The sequence below is a fragment of the Scomber scombrus genome, chromosome 19 (assembly GCF_963691925.1).
Source record: "Scomber scombrus chromosome 19, fScoSco1.1, whole genome shotgun sequence".
NCBI classification, from domain to species: domain Eukaryota; kingdom Metazoa; phylum Chordata; class Actinopteri; order Scombriformes; family Scombridae; genus Scomber; species Scomber scombrus.
The window spans coordinates 19,995,735-20,022,076 of NC_084988.1; the positions used below are offsets into that span (position 1 = coordinate 19,995,735).

A 26,342-nucleotide genomic window follows, 5' to 3' on the forward strand; every position below is an offset into this window, starting at 1 on the left:
TACACTGTGAAAGCTTGTGACTCACTTGTCATTATTATTGCTGTTGTTGTTTATAGAAATGCAAATGCTTCGTACAATAGTTCCTCATATTTGAATGAAAAAATAGATAATTTGTGCCTTTCAGAACAACCAACATCATGGGTAAGGTTAGATAAACATCACCATCATGGTTGAGGTCAGGGAGAGTTTGCCTTTATACTTAAGATAAACCAAAAGTTAACTGGTGGTAGGGAATCGGACCGCCGTCTTTGATGTCCCTGAACTCTTTCCATAACACCCTGTCAACAGTACACAGGACACACTTCAGCCTTATATTTCTCAGTGTCCATCTGACAGACCAAATACACTTTATTTTTAATCAATGTTTTCTACATTGGTATAATGGCTTGCACTTCATTAATGATTTATATGAACAACTGCCACATGAAGCATTTGTTTTCTTCTAATTGTTGTTGTTTATTCCTAGTTGTGTATTGGGCTGTAGTGACTATGAAAATGCTTCTGAGTGCATGGCAATGACTGGCTATTAGTATTTGGACACAGAAAGAAAACTGCAGCTGCTGTTGTGCTGATGACTTGCTGCTCAAAGGTTTATTTTCCCACACTGAGCACCAATAAGAATATGTTAGAATCATGATGAAATGCTCAGAAGAGCAATCTTTGGTGCCTTTGTTTGATACTACTGGTCGGGGGTGCCTAAGTCCCCATAAAGTACTATTTACCATATTGGGCAAGCATGGATATGGATACTGGAAAATTAAAAAAAGAGATAAATTCCTCTCCCTTTCTTAAATAGTCTCCATAGAACGTCCATTATGGTCTTCGTTCATGCATATCATTCATATTTGAAATTAAAGAGCAGTAAACAAATTGTGGTACTAGTATAAAATAAGTTCTCTGTATTTTTTGCTTAATTCACCTATTTTAACATTTAAGCAGATCTTACAGTTGGTCTTCATGCTGTGCAGAAGGAAATTATAGTTCTTGTTGTTAACAGAGCAGAAATCCTTCGCCATGTTTGCGTTGGCACACAATACATATTGAGGGCATAGCTGAGTGATTTTCTTAATTAGAAAAGGATAAATTTAAGTCTTAGAAAACATATTGATTTATTAATAATAATTTATGCCATTCACAAATGTATAAATACAGTACAAACTCCAGTGCTATTGCATTGTATATATAAAGTCATTTTCTTCAAGAAATGATTCTATACAGTAGTTTAAGATAACCTGTTAGGTGAAAGAAATGTAATGAATAGAACTGAGTGTCACCCTGCCCTGTTTTTACTTAGTACAAACATTTTCATTAGTGATTCATGCATTGAAATGTAACTCAGTGAGTCATGTACGCTTGCCACCAGAGCATCTCTGAGAAATACCACATTAAAACAAATCTGCCCCAAGGCTGGTTGCTCATTTAGCACAACTGGTACAACCAGGGTGATGAGCTTCAGTGTTATATATGGGTCAATGACTTATAAGGATTTATTTAAAAATAATAAATATGGGAATATCTATTGCAGTAATTCAAACATTAAGAAAGGTTGAGTACACATAAATACATATTAAAATAGTAAATTAGGTGTTTTATGTGTTTTCCCATCTCGATGAATTAGAACGGACCTTAAAAAAGTCATGTGGTGCGACCATGATCTATCTTAAAATTAATGAATTTAAGTGTTTCGAAACAAATTATTTGCATGTCTTTTAAGTTTTTGTAAATAATAATCTAATATTTATGTTCTATGATGTCACAGTTGCCTTCTGAAATGTATGTAAGACTTATTTTTCCTCTAAATTGCTTAAAAATGATTAAACATTTTTTTTAAATACAATTCAGTTAAGCATACTGTATCAGTGATTAATATTAAAAGTGATATTTTACACTGAATTTAATACAGTTATTGGTATTATTGGTCGCACCACATGATGTTTTGTCACTTTAAATAACAGAAAAATTACTAATAACTTGTGGTTTTTGAAAAGTTAAAGTGATTACATATAAAGGAAAGGTACTATACATATATATGGTGTTTTTTAAATCAATTTAAACCTTTTTCTAACTGAAAGAAAATGCAGTTAGACTGAAAATGTCATAGTCACGTCATTGACCCATATATGAGTATTTGTCTCCAGGGTGCACTGCTGTGTCCAGGACTACAGTTCACTGGAGCAGCTGTCATGGCCATGGTGTTTGGGACTCTAAAATAGGCCAGAAGTTTAAGGTGACATATGTCCTCCCTGAGCAGATAAAGATCACAGAACATTTTCATTTCTCACATTCATCACAACAATGTCTCTGACTGACAGTTGTTGAATTCATTCAAATAGACAAAGTGATATGGGAGAAAAAACTGCCCCACATATGAAGGAATCATGATGTGTAAAAAAACAAAAAACAAACTTTGGAAACTTGTAAAATATTAAAAGTGTTTAAAGCAGGACTAACTGTCATATTAGATACAGCAAACCTGGCTGTCAAACAAAAAATACACCTATCAACATTCCACTATGGCACCACCTTAATGATGCCTCTAACTCCAATGTGTTGGACACACCCTTACACAGCAACTGCAGTCAAACCAGAACAGTCAGTGAAATGTACAGTACTGAGGTTTGATAAGCATACAAGGTCATAAAAAGTAGGACTAGGTGTGGTACTTATGTACCTCTGGAGGTACATTGTAGAATTTTCCATTCTAGACTTTTCAAGTTCAAAACAAAGTGAAAGGAATCTTATGTTGTTATGTTATGTTACCATGTCACGTCACTATATTACACTTTACACATTAACACATTTCATTACAATAGATTTTCCATCACTGAAGTATATGGAGATTAATGGTTCACTTAAGTCTAACTTTATGTAATTTTCATTCATTATCTTTCTATTTTTCATCTGTTAAGCACTTTGATAATTTGTTTTAGAACAGAAGTAGTATATAGAGTAGATAAAGATTATTGTTATCATTATACCTACACAATATTCTCTTAGTAGTGTAACTGGTAAAACCCCCCCCCCCAAAAAAACTAATTCGATGTAACTATGTAATGATGCTTTTCAAACACAGAATGGGCGGAATATTTGCTTAAAGTGACATTAGCTATTTTATTATGCTTTATATAAAAATGTGTTGATTGCTAATAGATAATCCTGAATTATTGATACTTGATCAAATATATTGTATAATGTAACACAATATCAGTTGTATGCTGTTTCTGATTTCCTGACTATGCAACCTGCACCATAAATACTATTAATGAATTTCTATTAGTCTCTCAAAAGAGACAAATTCAATCCTAATGTGAGAGTAGCATTACATTGATAAGCTATTTTCTTTTCTTTTCTTTTTTTTTCAAATGAGGATTTATTTTGGAAGCATACAAATGGGAAAATGAGCAAAGTGGATTATGCTGCAGTTGTGATTCAAGCGTCTATGGATGTTTTTTTAATTTGCTCTACCATAACAACATTATTGTCAGAAAACCATTGTAACTAACGCTGATGTAAGATGACTACAGCTTGTATTTTTGTAGAGGGGATAGGGCAAGTCTGACAGCAATGTGTCCAGCCTGTAGAGATTGACTGTTACTGTTAAAAGGTATTAATAGTGTGTATAAAGTATGACTTTAAATGACCCCACTTTTATTTAATTATCCATTCTTGATTTTGTGACACTAAAAGGAAATAAGTATTGTCTATTATTATAAAACAAACTTTACATTTTTCTTTTCATGTTTATGTACAAATATATGATCAGTTGCTCTATTGCATGAGACATCTGTACAAGCTGCAGAGCACGGTAGATTATTGGCTTGAGTAACAGTGACTTTACAGTGGACCCTTGTGGGAACCTTTTTTTCCCTCAAGTGTGTCACCCAAGACAGCTTTGAGGTGTCAGGGAACCTTTCTGAGGCATTAAAATATTGGTATCCAGAGCACTATACGCTTGGAGGCTGACAGTATACCATGAGTTTTTAAAAGCTTAACGGTGTTCTATAAATGAATCGTGCTAATAAAAGGCTGTTACATTGAAACACAATCTCATTTTATAACCTTTTTTATATGATTATTGGAATCAAAAGACCAGTCACGCAAGAGGACAAAGAATGGGTACTGGCATCCGTATCGCAACTTGGGTGTTTTACTGTGATGGGATGAATTTTGAGTCCAGAAAAACTCCTTGTCTATGACTTATATCTTTTTTACTTTGAGATTCCCTCCAATGTTACAAGATCAAATTTACACTAATAACACACTAATAATTTTTTACAATGTCAAATGTTTGGGTAACCTTTGAAGCAAAAGATTTTAACTGTGAAAGATATCCACTTTATTTGATTAACTCGGATGGCTGAAGTCTCATTTTATCTTCAGAAAAACCTTTAAATACATTTTTCTAAAAACAAGAACTTTTTCCACTGTCACTTTGTAAAAGCGTTTGGACGGGATCTTGTAATGGCCAGGAAGAATGAATGTCTACAGCAAACAAAACCTATTTCAATGTTTATACGGGCACCTGACTGTTGTTTTGACTTAAAAATGTGCGAACCTATCCTTCAAGAGGACACTGTTTTGAATTTGATCCATTTGTGAAACTCAATCCACTGCATTTTCAAACTCTTATTTTAGTTCTAGGAATTCAAAACTCATCTAACTTGAATTATTAAACCTATCTTTCACTTTGGCAGGATAGGGTTACCTTAAAATGGATTCAAGTTGTGGTGCTTAGCTCAGTGACACATCAAATAATAGCATCAAATAGCCATACTTCCTTACAACATACAGTACATATTTTTCTGTTACCTAAGTTACATGGTTATCAGGTTATTCTGTCAGGTAGCACAGTGTGACTTGCTCTTAGCACTATGATGATTTCCTTTTTTCTGCATAGGTGTAACTATTTTGGCAAGATTTCAAAAATGAAAGGCACTTTATTGTTGTTAAAGTCAACCCTTGACTCATGTTGCTGCCTCTTTGTTGGTAACTTTCCTAAAGTAAAAAAAATATTTACTGCAAAGTTAAGCAAATGAGAACTGTATTAGAAAAGTGATTTATTTGAAAATGTGGGTTTTTTAAGTTGCACTCAGAAGTTGATATCAATCAAGAGGAATACTGTTATGTTCAGACCAGTAAAAGCTGGGATTAAAAAATGATTTCAATTCATGTCACATAACAATGTGCAGTGCAAATTGATTGCTAATACAGTGTTTTGATTCCGTTTGGGGTGTAAGTTTAATTCAACTCATTTAGTAAAATATTGTAATTAAAGAGGGAATAAAAGTCAATCAAATGTTAAACAAGCTACAATAGACCCTTAAGTGAGTTACCATTAAATTAAAAAATCGAATAAATATATACAGGTGGCATGGGGGTGCAGTGGCTAGCACTGTCGCCTCACAGCAAGAGGGTTCTGAGTTTGAACCTGCCGGACGCATGTTGTCGTCGTGCCTGTGAGGGTTCTCTCCAGATACTCCAGCTTCCTCCCACAGACCAAGACATGCAGGTTAGCCCTGTGAAGAACTAGCAAACTGTCTGGGGTGTACCCTGCCTCTCACCCAATGACAGCAGGGATTGGCTCCAGACCCACCTCAATCCTCTGTAGGATAAGCGGTATGGACATAAAAGTTAAACTTGAAAAAGTTACTTATTTTGTGTCTCAAAACACAATCAGCAAAATCATGAAACTATGGAACAATTATGTGTCCGCTGCATTGCCAACAACTCAGTGATGATTCCCTGTAAAAAATGAAAAAAAAGAAAGAAAAAGAAAAAAGACTACATAGTTATGGTTACTTTGGTCATTGGTTATTTTAACCCCACATGAACCCAGTCAGTGGCAGTCAACCATTCCATTCCATGAAGTGTTGTGTTTACAGTCTCACACCCTTTCTTGCATACTTTCATATAACTTTCTGACATGTCCTCTCATCAAGTTAACACCCAATTTATCTGACATGGAATCTATTGGATGTAGGATCCAATGGATTCCATGTCAGATAAATTGGGTGTTAACCCTTTGCAACACCCTTGTTATTACAGTCCATCCCTCTTTTGTCTTTCATATGCACAAGTGTACAAACACATAAAGGGCCTGACTCCAAAATATTCACTTTACTGAAGATGCATGTGCTGACTTTTCTCTGATTTTTACATTTATTTTCCCTACCACTTAATTATAAATCTCAGACCACAATTAATACATAAAATGTATATTTCATAGACTGTCACAATAAATGCTACAAACCTACATGTATAATAATACTGTCTGTTGTTAAGTCAAATCTCCTCTGAGATTCTGCAGCTCTGTGCTTCTTTCAGTTTGTTGTTTGAGCAACATGACTGAAAACTTTCATGACAGAGCCGCAACAATTGAAAAGCTTCTATCAGTATAATTATACATATTTATTTTAAATAATGTTCACGTCTTAATGACACAAATACAATTAAAGCTACAAGCAGTGATGAACAGGCCCTCAAACCTTTGCGAGTGTTGGGGTTTGGCACAGTTGAAGGGCTTTTATAGTGGAATTTAGATGTCTTTAGGCCTAGGCTCTTATTGGATGTTGCAAGAAGTTAAAGAACAGTTTCTTTGTCCACTATGTAGTACTAGAAAACACCCATTAATTATAGATCATGTTGCTGTATATTATGTGTAGAAAACACGTAACACAGGTACATTTCATGAAAATTGGATGATGTTCGTCATATGAGGCTGACTTACTGTTTCCAATAGGTGCCAATATGACTATAATTCAATTCTGACTCATAAATGTGTTTAGGCTGGGACTCTTATCAAGCGTGATAAATATGATGCAGATTGGATGATTTAAAGTGCCTATAAAAAGTATTTACCCCCTTGAAGGTTTTCCCCTTTTATTGCTTTTATAAATGAAATCATGGTCAATGTAATTTGGCTTTTAAAATGTGTTTTTAAAAAGAATTTACAAAAAACAACTCTTTAATGTCAAAATGAAAACAGATTTCTATAAAGTAATGTTAATTAATTAAAAATATATAATTTAAAGTAAGTGATTGCATAAAAATTCACCCCCTTTAAAGTGACTGACCTAATACAATAGAGGTCCAGCCAATTGGTGCTAGTAGTCTCACAAATAGGGAAATGGAGATCGCCTGAGTTCAGTGCAACTCAATAACACCATGAAGACAAAAGAACACTCCAAGACAGACAGAAATGAGAGTAGTAATGATCCTGTTCTCTAACTCTGGCCAAGAAGGTAAATAAGCATATCTCCAAAAATGTTGAACTATTGCGAGGTAGACAAGCTGCTTGACTTTTTGACTTTTTCAATGTGTAACTTTGTTGACTGGCCTGTCATTATCAGAAACCTAACTTTCAACTATCAGGTAGATATGACAATTTTTTTCTTATTATGAGAAATTATTTTTTAATTTTGAAAAAAAACAATTTTGATTATATTATGATTATATACAATTCATTATCGACCCTTCAAAAGTCCTTGGGTACAAGTTTATTGCATGCCAGCTGTTAAACACCAATGATTACACACATAATAAAGTTGGAGACATTAATAATGTTTGCTGTAAAGTGACTGACATGAATGGACTTCAAACTGGCTGATTGATAAAAGTTTTAATTGAGTCCATCACTTATTGAACATGTACCTAGTATGATCAGATCTGAAGGAAGTAAAGATCTTGCAGTTAACTTGGTTTTTATCCCTAATTGTTGCATTAAAACAATCACTGCTGGTTTATACCTGCTCTTATTCTTTGACCACTGTATCTCATATTTGCATTTTTAAATTATAATGGTTGTCTAAATATTTATTTTTGATTTGTTTTGATTGGTGATATTTTTTTTTTCATTGTCCCATGCAGAACAAGGATTCTGCTCTCACTGGACTACCCTATACAGTAAATAAAGGTTCAATGAATGAAAGGATGAATTTGAAGTGACAGGCTGCTAGAGCAACCACAAGTACTGTTTATTAAAAGGAGCTTTGTGTGAGAACCAGAACAATCAATTATTTGCGGTGTCCAAGCAATGCTCTAATAATGACATCAATCAAGTGTCAATGTCAAGTACAAACTAATGAAACCTGGCTGTGTCATCATAGTGAAAATGCTTTGTTTGTTTTTACAAGTCTTTTTCCACACTTATATAATTGAATAATTATATCATTCTATTACAATTATATAAATGAAATGTTAAGATTTGTTGTATAATTTTCTCATGATCACAGGGGAAGTCTTCTCAGAAATATGAGAACATTTTCAAAGAATTATATAAAGGTGTTCTCAGAACAGTTTCTAAATATTATTCATTTTGTATATTATCAAAATTAAACAAAATATCTTAGATTTGTTTTCTTTTCAATGAATGGAAAGAAGTCGCCATGGTTTTAAGACCAATTAACTGACTTATGGATTTTTTCTCACATTTCCACAAACACCTGAACACACCATCGACACAAACTTTTCAGAAGTCTGCAGGGTTGTTTTTGTATTCCTCTGACAAAAATGGATGCTTGATAGGATAGGATAAATTAATTTAAAAACTTCTTGCCCAAATGTAAAATTGGCGGCATTCATTGTCTCATTCATTGGATTTTTAAAAAAGTGCAATTTAATCATTTGTGTTGTAAAGGCACCCTATTCCCTATACTTTTCTGATCTGAATGTTTTTCTCCATCACTACCAGCAGATAGCAGTAAAGGTCCAGTCAGAGAGGAACACTTCACTAATGTATGTCCAAGGATGGATATGTGCAGGGGCATGTCTGTGGTGCAAAAAAAGGATTTGCAAAGCTAATGTGATGGATATATTTGAATGTTCAGCCCTTAATACAATAATAATATGATTTTTAAGCAGCTAACAGTTGAATCTCCCTTTCATGTTAAACTACTCCACACAAACCACATGAGATAGTCACATTAAACAGAGGTTATGGAACGAATCCATGCCAAAAATAGTTCACATACCTGTACATTGTGGGGGTTTGTCACTCCACTTATTTCCCTCACAAACTATTGCAGTGACACCCTTTAATTTGAAACCATGGTAACAGGAGTACAAAGCAACCAATTTGCCGGATGTGGAAGACAATACGAAATCCCCATTTTTTATCTTTCTTGGAGAACCACACTGTTCCAAGTCTGGAATTGAGTGATAAAAGTTTTTTCACATTAATATGCAGTTGAATGATCAAATTCAAAGGACTGTTGATGTGTTTTACTTGTAGTAAGTAGCCCAACAGTTTCCTAAGCCCACCTTGGCTCTTCTCCTCTCTCCAAGCTTCCAAATTCATTGATGGTATGTGGTCACAAGAGAGGTAATCAGAAGGGTATTTCCCATACCTGAAGGAATCAGGAGGGACTTCCCTTATGTCGCTGTTGTCACAGATGATCTGAGATACAGACCCTTTTAAAAGCTCAGCCTTCTGTTGTTTTGTGAACATACCTTCAGCCTCCCACCAAAACCTGTAAAACAGAAAGAATGATCTTTCCATTCATAATCGAATCTTTCAATAAATATGTTTTGGACTAAAGCCCCCAAAGGAAGACCAAGAAATTTTATTGAAAATGTTCCATCAAGGTATAAAGTCATGAATATCACGGATACATACATTTTTTGTAAATCTCACCTATCACCCTCGCGAAGTGCTTTCATCTGCTTTCCAATCAGGCAAGCGAAGAGGGGACCAGTCCTTGAGCCTGGCACCAGGTTTTCGACAAGTCCTCCAAGCCATACATCAATATTGTCAGGACTTTTGTATATTTTTAGTATCTTCTCAGCAACACTGCCATGTCTTACAACCTCTTTCAAGTCATCTAGTGTATTAATGCGCTTCAGTCCACAGAATGCTCTCCAGTCATTGTATCCTGAAAATGTATGTCAACACGGTATCATTTAATAGAGCATATTTGTTTGCATTTTAAAGAAACATTTATAATTAATTGAAATAGCCTTGTTTGCTTTCTTGCTTAGAGTTAGGTGAAAAATCATTCTCATGTCTGTGCAAAAAATATATAACTACAGTTCACAGCCAATTAGTTTAGCTTAGCATAAAGACATAGGGAAGACACTTCTAGCCAACAAAAAACATGTGTAAACCAAGTGTAAAAACACAAAATTATGGTTTAATGGGTGTTTATGTACCGGACTAATTCTTGGCTGGGGGCAGTGGCTTCCTGGAATCTACCCTGGTTGCTGGGAAACCTTGTGGTGATGGCACAACTCCAAGAAGTCACTGCTCCAAGCCAAGAAATAGTCTGGGCTATAACTCCCGCTAAAACTGATTTTTCACTACTTTTTTATACACAGTAAACAAACAAGATATAACATGTTAATTAGTGAGCTTTCGAGGTGCTGCTAGATTCAGACAGAGCAAGAATAGATGCTTCCCCTGTTCACAGTCTTTATGCTAACCTATGCTAACCAGCTGCTGGCTGTAGCTTCATATTTATCATACAGGATGGAATCAATCTTCTCATGTAACTTTAGGCAAGAAAGCAAATATGTTTATTTCCCCTTAATGTCAGGATATTCCTTGGACATTCTAAGATACATTTTAATGTGTTTACACAATATGAGGTATTAATTGTTTAACGTTGTAATTTGAAGGGACAGTGAAAGGTTAACAAACACTAGAGTCTTGTTTCAGTAAATCATTGTACTGACTGCAATGCTGTGCAGGCAATAATAGTTTGTGCTCTTTAGCACTCAAATGTAAAGAAAAAAATCAAGCTGTAACCCTGGTGTGGGGTCTTCTGATCATTGAGTGATAAAACTATGCACAGGGTTGGTACTGCATTGTTCAGTTCAGTTCCCAGGCATGACTGTAAACAGTATTAAGAAACATGAGGAGCATACTAGGACTGGGCGTTGCCCATTTAAATAATGGCTAATGGTTGTAAAAAAAACCCTTGCTTGTGGGTGGTTTGATTGACAGATTACAGGTTAGTAGTTAGTTGGAACCGTACAAGCATTATGCCCTGAAGAGTTTTAAGACAAGGAATAACAAAAAAACTTATTTTTAAACTTTTAGGATTCAACAGGGCATTGTTTTGTCACTCTAATTTGACAGCCTTCAATGAATGGTATTGAATGGCGCTGACTCTCAGCCAGGACTTACCTGGAAGAGCGTGATCTCGTCCTCTCTGCAGGTTCAGAGAAGCCAGGTCCATGTGCTGTGGAATTTTAAGGACGACCAGACTCTCTGTTAGCTCCTCTGTCAGCAACATATTTGTGTTAACAGCTGCTGCTGCAGTTCCAATCGTACCTCTCAGGATTGGTTCAATTCCACCTACACACAAAAACAGTCTTACTTAAACTAGCTCACAGTCAATATAAAGTACAAAGCCACTGGAGGTTTGCAACTATATTAAGTATGATAATCGATTGACGTGAGATTTTTCTAAACAATGCTGAGATTAAACAGTTTTAAAAAATATTTTACATCTACATCATATACACTGCCCACATCAAAAATGAATAAAGTTGTATTCACAGAGACAGAATGGATGTAGAGTGATCACTGTGTGTAGGTGTGTACTGTATGTGCTGGCACCTTTAACCTCTCTTATTCATAGTCTCGAGTAAAACAATTGCATTGCAGAAACAAAGATGATGCACTGTGCAACGGAGCTGTTTTCAACTTATTGTGCCTTTTGTATAAATAGTGTTTTAATAATAATTTTGTGTAAATAGTGTTTTCCTTTAACTTCTTTGGACTGTGATTTCCAATGTGCACTAAAGTGATTTGCAGTTGAGTGCACAGATGGGATGAGGAGCAGCACCTCCAAGACCAATGGTACTCACAAAGAAAGAGCTGGATTGATCCATCCATTTGTGTTTAAGTATTTGGTATCTTCCTCTTGTGTGATTGACTGTTGATTAGCACAGTCCTGCAGTAATGCAGGACTGTGCTGTGGTAAAGTGACAATGGAGCTGTGAAGCTGGGGACTAGACTTTGTTCTGGGCAATTTGTTCTGAGATTGTCCATTCCTTACAGATTTGCTTTTGTTCCTGAAAAAGCTTAAAATAAAAGATAACCCTCTAAAATCTTCACATAACACTATCGCTGTTATTAAAGCCTGGTTCAACATGGAAAGATCCAAAATTTGACAGACCTGCCAGGGCTGAGTATAGTTGCTATGCAGTGGTGTGAGGTGGTGCTGGAGCATTGTTATTCACATCATTTACACAAGTAAAAGTACCAATACAACAGTATAAAGTCATTTATTTTACAATTGTATGTCCTGGATTCATTGTAAAAGTGCTTCCTGAATGTCCCCTGTCAGTGTGATGTTATATATAATATATTACATTATTTGTAAAAAACAAAAAAAAGCATCATTTTAATGTTGGAACTGATTAAAAAGGAGCAAATTGTAACTACTCCATGTACTGTTGGGTAGTTTCATATAGCCATGCATCATATTTTATAAACTGATCACTGATTTAAGATCTTCCTTCATCTGCAATGTAACTTGTAACTACAGCTGTCAAATAAATGTAGTGGAGCAAAAAGTACAATAATTGTCTTGGAGTTTAAGTGGAGTAGAAGTAAGTATAACTACCTGAGTAAATGTAGGTAGATAAGTAAATGGAGGAGTTCAGCAAACAATTTGTTTATTTGTGCCTACTGTTCCAATAATAATTACTGTCTGAGACATAATTTCTTAATTTGTAAGCTATAATTACATCTTTCCCACTTTTGTGCAGGACAGATGAAGTGGTCTTACACATGTCTATATATTAAGTAATACAACCATAATTAATCGCAAAGAATCCTGTAGTCTGTAAAACGGATTATTGTTCCTCCTTTAATGAGTCTCCTGGGACCTTGAGCACGCTGTTGGGGTTATGTATTAGATATAACATACGTGAGCACGTTTCATACTCCATAAAAGTATGTCTCTCACTACTCAGTTTCTATTCAGTTATATTCTTACGTACGCAAGTCACTTGATTTGCATCCAACAAATTATAACGCTTAAGAGAGACTTTCAATATTGAAGCTGACCTAAATATAAACGTGAGAATCTTTTCCTTCCCTCCACTCTTTTTAACACTTATGTTAAGTGTGCTGGCAGGATACATTATTAGTTCCAATAGGCAGCTTCATAAGAGTGTACTGACCTTCTTTGACAATTCTCCATGGACTAAAGAAAGTGTTGTGCAGTCTCAAGTGGGGGATGTGCTCATGTTCCTGGAAGCTCTCATTCAGTCTCCTGAGGATTGGAGAGATGGTGCTGTGGCCGAACCGGAATGCAGCAGTTGCAAACACATTGGAGGCTGAGGGGTCCATAGTTGGATCATATCCCCCATAGGGTCCAATGTATTGTTCAAAAGACTCTGCACCAATAATTTTTGGAACATAATCTCTCATGGTTATGATCTTGGAGTCAAAAAAGAAATCAGAGATCATAAAGAAGCAAAAAGAATCTCTTAGGATAGTCATGAAAGAAAATCAAAATCTAAGGTTTGCATGCATCACTCGTGTATTTTAAAACCACACATTTTACATCACAGAATAAGAATATTACAATGGCAAGACAAAAACGCAACATTTCCTGCTCATTTCCTGACATTATTAATAATATTTCCTGAATGTGTATGCATGCAGCTAAAAGAAATTCCCATATGATTTTTGTAACATCCTGAGTTTAGAAATATGATTGCACATTTGTTCACAGTTCACTGCAGAGAATTTCATCTGTTATCATTACTATTTATTTATTTTTGGTTCACCACCTTAATCTCAACACATAATATACATATACAAGGAGATGCAAACACACGCACGCATGCACACACGCACGCACGGACGCACCCACGCACGCACACACACACACACACACACACACACACACACACACACACACACACACACACACACACACACACACACACACACACACACACACACACACACCTCCGAGAATTGACTGTTTGGTTCGGAAGAATGTGACTACAGTTGTTTGAAATAGAATGTAAGGGCAATCAGTTTAAAATGAACTTGTTAAAGAATTAATGATTGCAAAGACTGGAGAACTTAACTCACCAAAGTTCAATTTAAACAATAGACTGAATAGCAAAGGTTTCAGACTGTAGTCTGACTGAAAACCAACCAAGCAAATACAGTTAAAATCAGTCCAGCTGGCAACCTACAGACAGTGATTATAACAATAATATTCTATTGTATGCTTATTGTGTATTTGTAAGCTGCAAACAACATTCTGCACAAGCTATTCAGCAACATGCCAAATGTGAACACTGACAAGTGACAAGAGTTAATTCTGGTCACATTTGAGGAACACCAGACTGCAATTTCTGAGATCTACAGTCTGTCTATTTATCAGGAGGCTATTTATGACATAATTAAAATGGCTTAAAGATATGTTGGCCACTTGTGGGCAGCAGAAACCAGCTGTAAGTGTAAATACAACACTGACCATTTTCACCTTGATATTGTGAACTTGCTGGCAAACAGTTGATGTGGAATAATACAGTAACTCCATTATTCAGTCTCATTCTACCTCTTTTTTGCTCTACAGTAAGCTCTGAAGAGAAATACCTGACATTTTAGCATCTAAATGCTCCACTTTTTTCACTAGCTAGTCGCCAGCTTTACCTATCTATCAGCTGGGCAGGTAGGTATTGTACAGTGGGGTTTTTGAGATTTTTGGCTGAAAATAGCTGCCTGCTGCATTTAGAAACAATACCAAATAGGTGAGAGTGAACTTAAAACAGTACAGAAGTGGACTGTAAAATCAAAATAAAGAGCTGAAAGATGCTGAAATGCTCCATTGAACTGAAAGGAACTACATTTCCTAGTTAGTGCATTACCTGCAAAACATCCACCTACATTTTTTGGCAACAATTTTACCAACACACAATAGGGTTTTAGATATATTTCTACCCCTCTGGACAGCCATTAGTTTCCATTCAATGTCCACTCTATTTACTGTTTATCATTTGGTCTTAACTTTTTGGAAGCATATGAAATGCAATGCATAAATGCAATGCTCTTCTGCAGCTGAGTCTCTAAAACGAAACATTAAATAAAACACAACAAACTTAACAGGTCTGGTCCTTTAAACTGTTAATTATACTATAATCAATTATAACTGTTTAGTAATTTTCCTGCTTTGTCCAGACAATTTAAAAAACCAAAGAGAACATAAAGATATGTCTCTACACAAAGCAACATACTTGACAACAGAACGCTATGTTTGAGATGCAAGTCAGCCTGACACCAGATGTTGTTAGTTGACCAGTTTTATTTCCTGTTTCCTGGACATAATAGTTTCTCACTGTATTGAAATGGCTTCTTACCTTTTACATTTATTTTTCTACAAGTCTTGTAGAGCAACCCCCCCTCCTGCCCCACTGTTTTCAAGTGGCTGACCCTAGAGTCAGTTGGAGTGAAAGTATGAGTAGTTTCACCTGTCTGCTCCCCCCCTGCCCTCCATTACTGACTAGACTGTAGGTTGTGATTGCTTTTTATACTTGGGAAATAGGTCATGTAGATAATAAAAACTTTTTTTTTTGCTGACACTTGAATGTAATATAATGACTAAATATAATGCTATGCAGATGCAGGTTTATGCAGTAAAAACATGTGTTAATGGACTAAAATGGTTACCTACAGTAACCTTTTTAAGTGTTTCCTCCTAATTGAAGTACAATATAAGCTTATCTGGGCTGTGCTAACCCAGTTTAGTTATGACATTTACAAGTCCCTACCAAACACAGGTTCCTTGAATAAAGATGTCAGTGCATTTAAACATAGCTTCTCTCTCTTTGTTAATCCTGTAACAGCAAAAAATATATCACTAACTTACTGTCGATAGTTAGAGTGGTATCTGACACACAGTTAGACATTAAACAATTACACGTCCACTAGCATCCATCTCATAGCACCACCCTTTCAACCTTTTGAACTGTTATGCTTCATTTCCTGGCTAATTGCATGCACCCTTGGCCTGGAAGCGCTTTTCTTCTGGCTGGCAATTACTGGCATTGCACATATTTTGATGCATTAGAATAGTGCTTCTACAGTGACAAGAATGATGCAGTATAAAAACTGCATCGTACATTATAGTTGCCTTGTGTGAGCTTGTTTGCCGGAGTCACTTTCCTGAGAATTTAAATGGGGGGCTTGGTTGTTGGGATTGAACCATATGACAAACACGGTCTAACACAATGGTTCAAAATGTTCAATAGGTGTTAAATTGTGTAAAGATCTGGTGACACATCGTTTTCATACTCATCAAACCATTCAGTGACCTCTCGTGCCACTATGGATGGAGTCACTGTCATCCTGGAAAAGACCACTCCCATCAAGATAGAAATGTTTCTTCACAGCATATTCACTCAGAACAACTTTTGTACTGATTTACAGGCCTTCTCTTGACAAGTAGATCCAAACCATGCCAGCAAAATGCCCCTCACAGCATAGCAGAGCCACTGCATCCCCTCATTCAAGCATTCAGACCTCTACCAGTTTTTCCTTTAATTTGTCAACCATTGGTTTGTCTTAACCATCTTATATTTTATTATGTTTATAAAATAACAGGGTACTAAACTGTCAACACAAATGCATCTTCTTTAAAGACCGTGTAAAGTGAATTCAGACATTTTCTTCTAAACACATTAAATAGGTCATAAATGTATTTCTAAAAAATGTGTAGAAAGCATTTCAACCATTTAGATTTGGATTGTGGAGCTAGGCTTCACAAACTGTGTTTCAAGATTTCTGTGTCTGGATTTAATGGGCGGGTCTGAAAATCACCGCCGCGTTACGTACCATTAAAAAATGTATCTGCTTCTTTAAATTAGCCTATTGCTCAATGTAGCAAATAAACAAAACTGACTAACAGTCACCCAAAGCTCTAATTCAAATAATACAACTAGAGTCAAGACAGACTTTGTCACACTCATCTAAATGTGGAAGTTGCTTTATCACATTAATTATGAGCAAGACTCAATGTTTCATGTAAATGTGACATATAACATTGCTGAATCTTACTCCAAACTAACAAATAATATTCACTAGGTATCTATTTGTCTTACAGAATGAATTCCCCATTATTCTTCTATGGTATTTCCAGTTCTTTGGCATGGCCTTTCCTGCACTAATATTGTGTGCAAAAACGATTCAATTCACAGAAGAACAGGAGGTGTTTATTCAAGATAATATCGAGTGTGGGACTCATCTAACTGACAATTGATATGATTACTATGGCTCACTGAATGTACTGTGCACCCTAGAAATATTTACGTTTGCTTTCATTTATCTCTACACTGAAGCTGCATGTTTAATATGTGTTTAGCTAAGGCAAGAGACACTGAAGCATGTTTTATTTAAAATTGTTTTACTTTAATAGTAAGTGGAGCTGTAGTAATCACAGCTTTTTCAACCTACTGATAACTGGGAAATAAAGTACAGCTAAATTCTGTATTCACACATATTGAATAACATCCAATCTTAACCCTCACATACTGTTCATATTCTGATCCGTCACAGAATTTCCTCACAATTAATCTCAATAACAAACCTCTGAAGCACAAATCATTCATAAATACCTCATCAGTCACAGATAAATGTGAGATGTATCCTTAATGAAGCTTTCAGAGAGCAGAAAGAGTTGATTTTTTGTTTTTTTTTATGGGGGGAATCTATATGAAAACACTATATAATGGTCCAATGTTTCATAAAACAGGAGAAACTATTTCAACAAATGATAATAAATGTGAAGAATGAATATTTTTGACATTTTGGATGAATATGTGTTGGATATATTTCCTTCATTGTATGTTAAGTTCATCAAATTTCAGGCTAAAAGAAAAAAAAAAACCATATTCTTTTTACTGATGTCTGGTATAAAAATAGGTGAAATTTGACCCTGAACAGTATTGAAGGGTTAAGAAACAAAAACAGACAGTAATCTTTAGTACTTAGTAATTCTTTTGCTATCAAAAAATAGATTTCAGTCTGCTGGTTTAGAAACTGGTAAAACCAGATTGTGCCTCATATTTCACTCCACTTTCAAAATAGGGATTTTCCAAGCTGGTCGTGGTTACAACTACAGTGTGTAAATCCTTTACCTGCCGTTTATACCTCATCCTCACAAATTATTTCAAGAAGCCCTCCCCCTTAGAGCCCTCTCTTTTTAATATTGTAAATCTCTTTCCTCTGGCATTGTCGAGGAGTCACCTGAAAATGGCAGGTGTTAATCGGCTGCTGTAGTCAAATGTCAGCCCCTGAAATCTGAAAGATTACTGACTTATTTTTATTCCCCTCAGGAAATGCTTTAGAAATTTTACAGTTTAGCACTAGGGTCACTGCTCCTCCTCACTGGACACCATGAATAATCTGTATTAAAACATATTATATTTTGTTCATTAGATTTCATGCATAATGTTTGCAGCAGACACTCTCTTCACCATTAATAAAGCTCCACGCCAACATCTAATAGTAACAGATGCTATAAAAAATTAAGTTCAATCAGTCATTGTTGCACATGGAAACAGCCTGCCAGCCATCCATTGCTACCAAAATGGTAACAGCTACAAAAAAAGGGAACAGCAGCTAACCTCCTACATTCAAAAACAAATGCAGAAAATTGTACAAGAAGAGAGAAATACTTGTTTGTGCAAAGTGGTTTAAAGTGTGAGTATTTTCTTTGCACAGAGGCAGTGTTTATATGATGAAGGATTATGACTTGACTGGCACACTCAAACTCTGACAGTTTGTCTACTTGGCTCAGACACCTGCCCAGTTATGAAAAGCCTTGTGTCATACTAGCAGAAATGTGTCTCGGTTTTGCACTGAGTGAAACAGAGACGCATTAGCAGCTTCCTGGTTCAAATGGATATTAGCTAGAGAGCAGCAAGTGCAGAAAGCATTCAAAGATACACATACAGTATCAAACCACTGAAGTTGTCATTTTTTGTTTTGTTTTTGATCATAGACAAGAAAAAAAGAAGCAAATGTCAATGGCTAAGTGACATACTATTACTTTTAAGTTGATAAGTCCACTTTTACGCTGTAAATCCAGTAGCCACTCATTTCCTACACTAAGAACTTAACATTTTTTTAGGAGTTGTTGCAGTGAAGCAAAGGAGTCTTTCACTCTTCATCAGCTCAACCTATATGTCAGTTGTTACTCGTTTACACATTTTATGTTCCTCGCTCACTATAATAAGTGTTTATAAGAATGTCTTTATTACGACAAAAATCAGCCAATTTATTATTTATCCAAAAGACTGTTTTCAAAGATTTAAAAGTAACACTCCTGACCTTAGAAACAATGTTATCACAATAACTGTTCTGGTGCTTTTGATCATATCATTTGATCTTCCTCAGCAGATGGAGTTTGTTGGTTGTCATGGAAATGCGGATTTCCATGCAAAACTTTTCAGAGCACAGTGAGATATTCTCGTCCATGTTGGCTTAAAAGCTTAAGTGCAACTCATCAGTTCTATGACAAGTGGGCATCTGATGAAGATCATGTGATACGATCAGAGGCTCCAGAACAGCTGAGATTGTTGTTGTGAAGTATTTAAATCATGATTAATCTTTAAAACTCGGATGGAATAAGTCTTGGTATTCTGGTGTTTGTAAAGCTTTTTTGTAGCTTACAGCAATAAATGCAAGAATTATTCCTGTATCTGTAAAACAGCTTTATGATCATTAATAACCCTGAGTCACAATTTGCTTCATAATAGAAACAATATATTTTCTTTTAAACCACAGATGAACAACACTCCACTGTTTTCTCTTCTTCAACAACATCGCAAAATGCCCATCTGCAGATGATGAAGGCTCGACACTTACAAATAGATTAGTTTGTGTCCCTTCAGGTATCATTTGTGTTACTCAATAGAAACTTTATAGTTCTGAATCACTTTGGCCTTGTTTTTTATCATACAGATGTGTCTTCAATCTTCCGAAAACATTACCTACCAGTAATGGGGCTTGAGTTTGTAGGGTAAAAATAAGTCAGTATTCATTCAACCCATTTTTCTGGTTCTAAAGACTGCTATTACTGGTCCTGAATTACCTCTGCCCACCAGACTACAGCTTCTATTTGATTTCTCACCATTTCTTGTTAGCCAAGAATCACACTTTGCATTTACAATACCACTATGAAATTTGATATTCCAGCCTTTTTATGGTGTTTCGATGGAGAATCATTTGCATGTCTGCTGCTCTGTTTGAAGTCCAACAAAACCAGGTCAAGGTGGAACTTACTGCAGCACAGTGATTCCAGAAAAATATGGACTGACTGCAATGTCACTGAAAAGGACCATTGATGTCAGTGGTTGATGACGTCAGTGGTTGCAGCAGGGAACTACTCTACAGCTAGTTGCAGCTGTATAGAGAACTATACATTATTTGTATGCTGTCCCTATACTGTAAATAAAACCACATGGGAAGCAGGTTGAAAAACAAACAAAAGTGTTTGCTCTGTGAGAACCTCAGGTGATGTTTTCTGGATGGAAAGAGAACCTGAACGGAATTACAGAGGCTGTTCTGCATTTATTAATACAGTACCTAACCAAACTACTCATTCATTCAGTCATTAAGTCAGTTACTGTAGCTTAATTTCAGACCAATGTTTTGATGAATACTGAGGAATTTTTGATAATGCAGATGCAGATGATACTTTGTTTCAGCTACAGAAAGTAAAAAAGTTAGTAATTATTGGATTAGTCAATCAACAGAAGAATAATCTTCAGATATTTTGACAATTCATTTTTAGACAAATTTGGAAATTGTACTGGTTCCAGCTTCACAAATTTGAATATTTGAGGGTTTCTAGCCTTTTATGGTAGTAAACTGAATGTCTTTGGGTTTTAATATTATTGAACTACAAAACTAGAAATTTGAAGTAATGATCTGAAAGGCTGAGAGGTATTGACATTTTTTGACCTGTTTAGGAATGTCAATAGCAAAATGTGGTATAGAGCATGAGCTGACATGTCTGCACAGTGCAGTTTTCAATTGGCTCAATTAGGTTTTATTTTCGGCATACTTCAAAAATATGAGTTACTGTTACAAACCTGGTGCAGAGCTCCAATAATCTTGCGGGTTTCTTGGTATACAGTCTCCGGGCTCCAGTGATCATTGAGGTGTTTCAGTGCCTCTGCAATTCGATTGTGTTCCCTCAGCCACAACGTATGCAAAGTGGTCAGAGGCAGACCCTCGTTGACCCGACTGTCTCCAGCACTGAAACACTCCACTCTCTCACCGTGCAGATCCTGGTGGCAGGCTGACGGCACAGTTGGTACGTAAGGAAGGTAGGGTCTTCCTTTAGGATCCTTGAATTGATTATTGATGGCAAGTTTCCCATTTATGCTGGAAAGGTCACGGAGGGAGCTCTCCAGTTTTGGAGTGTGACCATACACAACCGAAGCATCCATGAACGATGTGATGGCATTCATCTGTTGTCGCTGCAGAGCTTGTCTAATATCTGACCCAAAATTGGTAAAACAGGCTGGTGTGGACCGATGAAAAGGCATGCAGCCTTGTGCACCAGAGACCATGTCACCTGTCTGTAGAGAAGACAAAAGAATTTATGACAAGATGCCTCAAAATAAACTTAAACTACTTTTGATCCATCTATCAAAAGCATTTGTTAGCAAATATTAGTTTTTTCTTGCAGAGTTGGTGAGAGGATTGAAACTGCTCTTATATTTTGTATAAAGCTAGAGAGAGTAGCCTTTTAACTTGGCTTAGCACAAAGACTGGAAATGGGGGTGAATCCTGGTTCAGGCAATCCATCCACCAGCATCGCTGAAGCTCACTAATTTACGTTATATCTTGTTTGTTTTATCTGTACAAAATCTGAAGAGTAAAAATGAAATAGAAAAGTGGATTCCTGGCAACGTCACAGTGATGACAAGACTCCAGAAAGTCAGTTTCTTTCTAAGCTAAGCTAAACTAAGCTGCTGTACAGTACAGTGCTGTAGCTTCATATTAAACTGACATTTATTAGAGTACTATCAATTGTCTTATCTATCAACAAGAAAGAGAATAAATGCCCAAGTAATACTTTGAAATGCAAGACTGTATTAAGTGAGGAAGCAAGATAGTGGGAAGCAAAAGATAGAAAGTCAGTTGTGCTTTTGGTTTACCTCAATGGGAAAGCATGGATGGACATTTTTACAGGTGTTTAAACAGTCTTCTCTTCTTGAAAAAGCAGCATTGCCAGTGCTTTGAGGGGTAAAGGTTATGTCATGGTCAATGTACTGGCCCCATTCCACCAACAAGTTAGAATAGGCATCATCTTTCCATTTAAAAGTGCTCCTCAGTATTTTCTGGCTGACCTCCCGTGGCTGTTGACATAGAGAGTATTTTGATTGACAGTATGTAACACGTTTTCAAATGTACAACTACATTTTTATCCAAGCGTTTCTGTGGAGACTTGCCACTTATCAGTAAGTATTTCATTTAAAAAAAAATCAGTGACAGATATGACCATATTCCCTCGGAAGGCCTATTGTGTCCCAGTGGGACAAGTGGTTAAGGTGGATGATAGTTTTCTTGTTTTCTTGTCAATGTAAACTGTCAAATGTTCTTGAAAGCTTATTTTCTTTCATATTCAAATTTATCCAAAAAACAGACTTTGGCAGCTGATATGTGTCCAAGATATTATTTATACAACCCCATTTTATAACAAAGGGAGTAGTCAGGATCAAAGTGTATTATGTATATCTCATACACATTAGTAAATTATAGCTATGTGGAGGTAAACTGCAGGCTGGATACAAGTGATGCATATTTGATGAGTTCTTCCACTAAAAGGACCTCAGTCTGAGTAATGAGTGCATACATTAAGACTGAAATTGAATGCAAATATCAGCATCACAATTTCATCTGCTGTTTGAAAGAAATAATGTGTATCCACATGACTGGAAACTAACTCCCTTTAAGCTATGGAAAGAGTGTCTTTTAAAGCACAGGCCACAATATTCAAATGCATCTGCAATCTGTGTCATCTCACACACAGTTGTGCTGTTCCTAAATTGCTGTGGACTTTATCTGCTGTAAAACAGGTTACAAAAATAAATCGAATAATACATTAACTTGGTTTCGCAGGGTGAGCTCGTTTCATTTCTAATTTCTCCACCAAGACTTTTGTGTCCCTCGGACCAGTATTTTGTAGATTACCTGGGGAAGTCGGAATCCATTATGGAGCCGTCCTTGGTTCCAGCCCTTGGGTTCTCTCTCTCTGTCTTCATATTCAGCTGGAAGCCATCTGACCAAGGCAGTGTTGGCTGCTCCCCAGAGAGGATTTTCCCTGACAAAAAGAATCATGACGCTTGTCCAAAAATACTACAATGCAAAATAGCAGCAACAAAAAAGTCAGTTTGAAATGCAATACCCCCCCAAAGTCTAATTAATATCAAATACTCTTAAATACTGACTGATACAATAGTGATTCAGTGTGTAGATAATTCATGAAAATGTTGGTTTGTATGTGGGAAAGATAAAATACTGTACTGTAAAAGATTTGCAAATGAATAATACCTATTCTAATATAAATATGATAATAATAATAACAGAAAAAGTCACAGGCTGCAAAATCACTATTTTTTGGACCAATGCTTGTATCGAGAGCAAAACATCAAAGCATGTGATTTACTTTGCATTTAAAGGAAATAATCTGTCTGTATTATTTGATTTGATACAGTCTCTAGTATATGTTCTTTAATGTCGTCAGCCTTGCTTCTGTGACTGATACAAATTCAGTTCAGTTCAGAACTTTATTGTCTTACAAGAAGAAATTCTTTTGCAGCAAGGCAGAATAAAAAAGCAAAACTATTAAGACATAATACAACATTGAAAGTGCTGGCACTATATAAAAACTTTAGGTAATAAGGATATATATTAGTAAAACAGCAATAAAGAGTATGAAGACAAGGTAAGATATCAGTTAGCTACCTGTTATTGCAGAGGCCAGATATGGAGCGGTACTTGTCGTGATGACTGTGCTGACAGATGGATGGATGTGTTGGAGGAGGACACTGCGACAGCTCTGCAATGAGCTCCACATCCTTCCATGAGAGCAATTCTAACATGATGACATAGTAAAGTTAACCCCAAAAAAGGGAAAAGAGCATATTCCCCATACAACTTTAAATTTCCTTTATGAGGAATTTGGCGACAAGCTGAATACCTTTAAGTTATGCAGTGTTTTGATAGACTCTTAAAATGGTAAGAAAAGTGGGAATGGACCAGTTACAGATTTTGGTGTTGTTGTGGATTGTTTTGACTTGAGGTTTCCTCAAAGTAAGATCCTATGGATTTAATGAAGGAAAGCAATTCTACCTGGTGCTGTGACATCCCTTTTATATCTCTGTCTTGCTCTGTTTTTTAGGACTTGCAGAGTTGTTTGAAAAATCTCTGCAGCTCTGGAAATCTCCAGGGTCTCTGGCTCAGTTTGTCGAAGGAATATAAACACATGCGTTGAAGATGAGGGGATGCTTCGTCTATTCATAGAAGGAAAGGAAAGCGTTGGTTTCTTCTGTCGCTTCTTGAACAGGTATTGTTTAATTGAAAACAGAGGCAGACAAGATAAGAATTAATTTAATAGTTCATTACCGTTGTGTGGAGTGGAATATGGCCTCATCTACAATTTGAAGACTTTCCTGACATGATGCGATAAGCAATTTTCTGATAGAGGTGGCTGGAAGATATGTGATGACACACAACAGCATAAAAATCAGTTGGAATAGCATTACACAAGCTTAATCTGTGACAACAACATCAACTGTATACAATAGTGGAAAGGAAAGATTTGAAGTCTCTACTTTCTTACATTACATTACATTTTAGAGAGACTCTACTATGTTTACTGACAGCTAAGGTTACTTCTCAGATTGACATTAAGAAAACATAGGAAGAGCTTATAGAATACAATGCATTGAATAAACTAGGTGTTCTCAGTTATCTTGGTTTGTGACCCTTTGTCTGACGTCTATGAAATGTTAGAAATTCCATCAAAGAGTGATTCAACAGTGGTATTTAATAATCGGTTTGAAGCTCCAAGAAAGTTAAATTATCCAATATTTCATACAAAAAAAAACAAAATACAGGAAAGGGTTAAATAAGTAAATACAAATGTATGTGGCAGATTTTTCTTCTTTTTCCTACCCTACTTATATTATGACCCTCAGTATCTTGTGTCAATGTGAGGGGGGCCTAACTTCTAGACTGGAAACTGGATTAAACTATGTGTATAAAGTATAGTTAAAACTAACTTTACCTTGACAAGATACAACAGTAAAATACAACTTAAGCATTCATACATCAGTAATATTTATCTAATAATATATCACTTACACAGGTTATTTTTCTACAGAATCAGAACTTTTATTTTGGACTTTATAAAAACTATAACAGTCAACACTTTTGCAACATGTAGCATTTTAAATAACAGCATTTTCACTTGTATGGCACTCTGTTGGATTTGGTAGTACATCTGCTGACTTGCTTTAAAGAGAAACAAAAAATCTGAATTTCAAAATGAAACAAATTGAACATGCCTTCAGTTCATGACACATAAATACGTCCACAACCCTATGAGCATTTTTATATAGGTATTTTTCCTCAACAGATTTACAGAGCATATGAGATAATCAAATGTAATTTACAAAATATGATCATGATTATGATATTTATCCTAAAGTAGCTTGTATTTCAATCAATCCCACCATTACTTATACTTCAACTTTTATCATATAATATCACATATTTTAGAAATAAATTTCAGGAAAAGAATGTACATAAAAAAAGATTTACTTACAATTGAGTTGTCTTACATCATCAGTTGAAAAACATGGGAAAATAATGCAGAACATCACATGCACAAGTAAACTGAAATAAGCCATTCTTTGTGAGCAGTATTTTTACAATATGAGACAAAGTTTTTACAGAGTAACTCTTATGACTTAAGTGCTGTGTGCACTGTCTAACCTTTCCTTTTATATTCAGGTACAGCATGGAGCCCTCACCAAGGTTAAGTAAACCATCCCACATGAGAGTAATTCAGAAATCCAGTGGTTCTCTTTTCCTTGGTTGGCTGATTTGAATAAGCACTGAGGGGGTTAGTCTTTGTTAGGTCAGGGCTGCCCATGACGTACATAACTGTGTTTTCTGTATACTTCCAAGGACCCCTCCATAAAGGTAAGACACCTGAGCAAGGAATCTTGTCTGGGTGTGTGTTGCCAGGGTTGTCATCAGGTACAAGATTAGGGGGAAACATTGTCTTTTGTTACACAAGGGGCTGAATATTCACTGTGAACTCGAAGCATTCTGTTTTTTGATTCAAGTG

General features: G+C 35.8%; 1 protein-coding gene across 1 annotated transcript; it reads right to left on the reverse strand.

Moving 5' to 3' along the window:
• Nucleotides 1–216: 216 nt before the first annotated feature.
• On the reverse strand, nt 217–24,747 carry tpo (thyroid peroxidase). The gene is made up of 12 exons (XM_062439790.1): nt 24,611–24,747; nt 24,338–24,498; nt 23,951–24,080; nt 23,177–23,306; nt 22,141–22,341; nt 21,067–21,558; nt 13,132–13,390; nt 11,123–11,293; nt 9,632–9,869; nt 9,259–9,467; nt 8,970–9,143; nt 217–278 (listed from the first exon to the last, which is right to left on the reverse strand). The coding sequence occupies exons 1-12, from the start codon at nt 24,745–24,747 to the stop codon at nt 217–219; spliced, it is 2,364 nt and encodes a 787-aa protein (XP_062295774.1).
• Between the last annotated feature and the right edge of the window lie 1,595 nt (nt 24,748–26,342).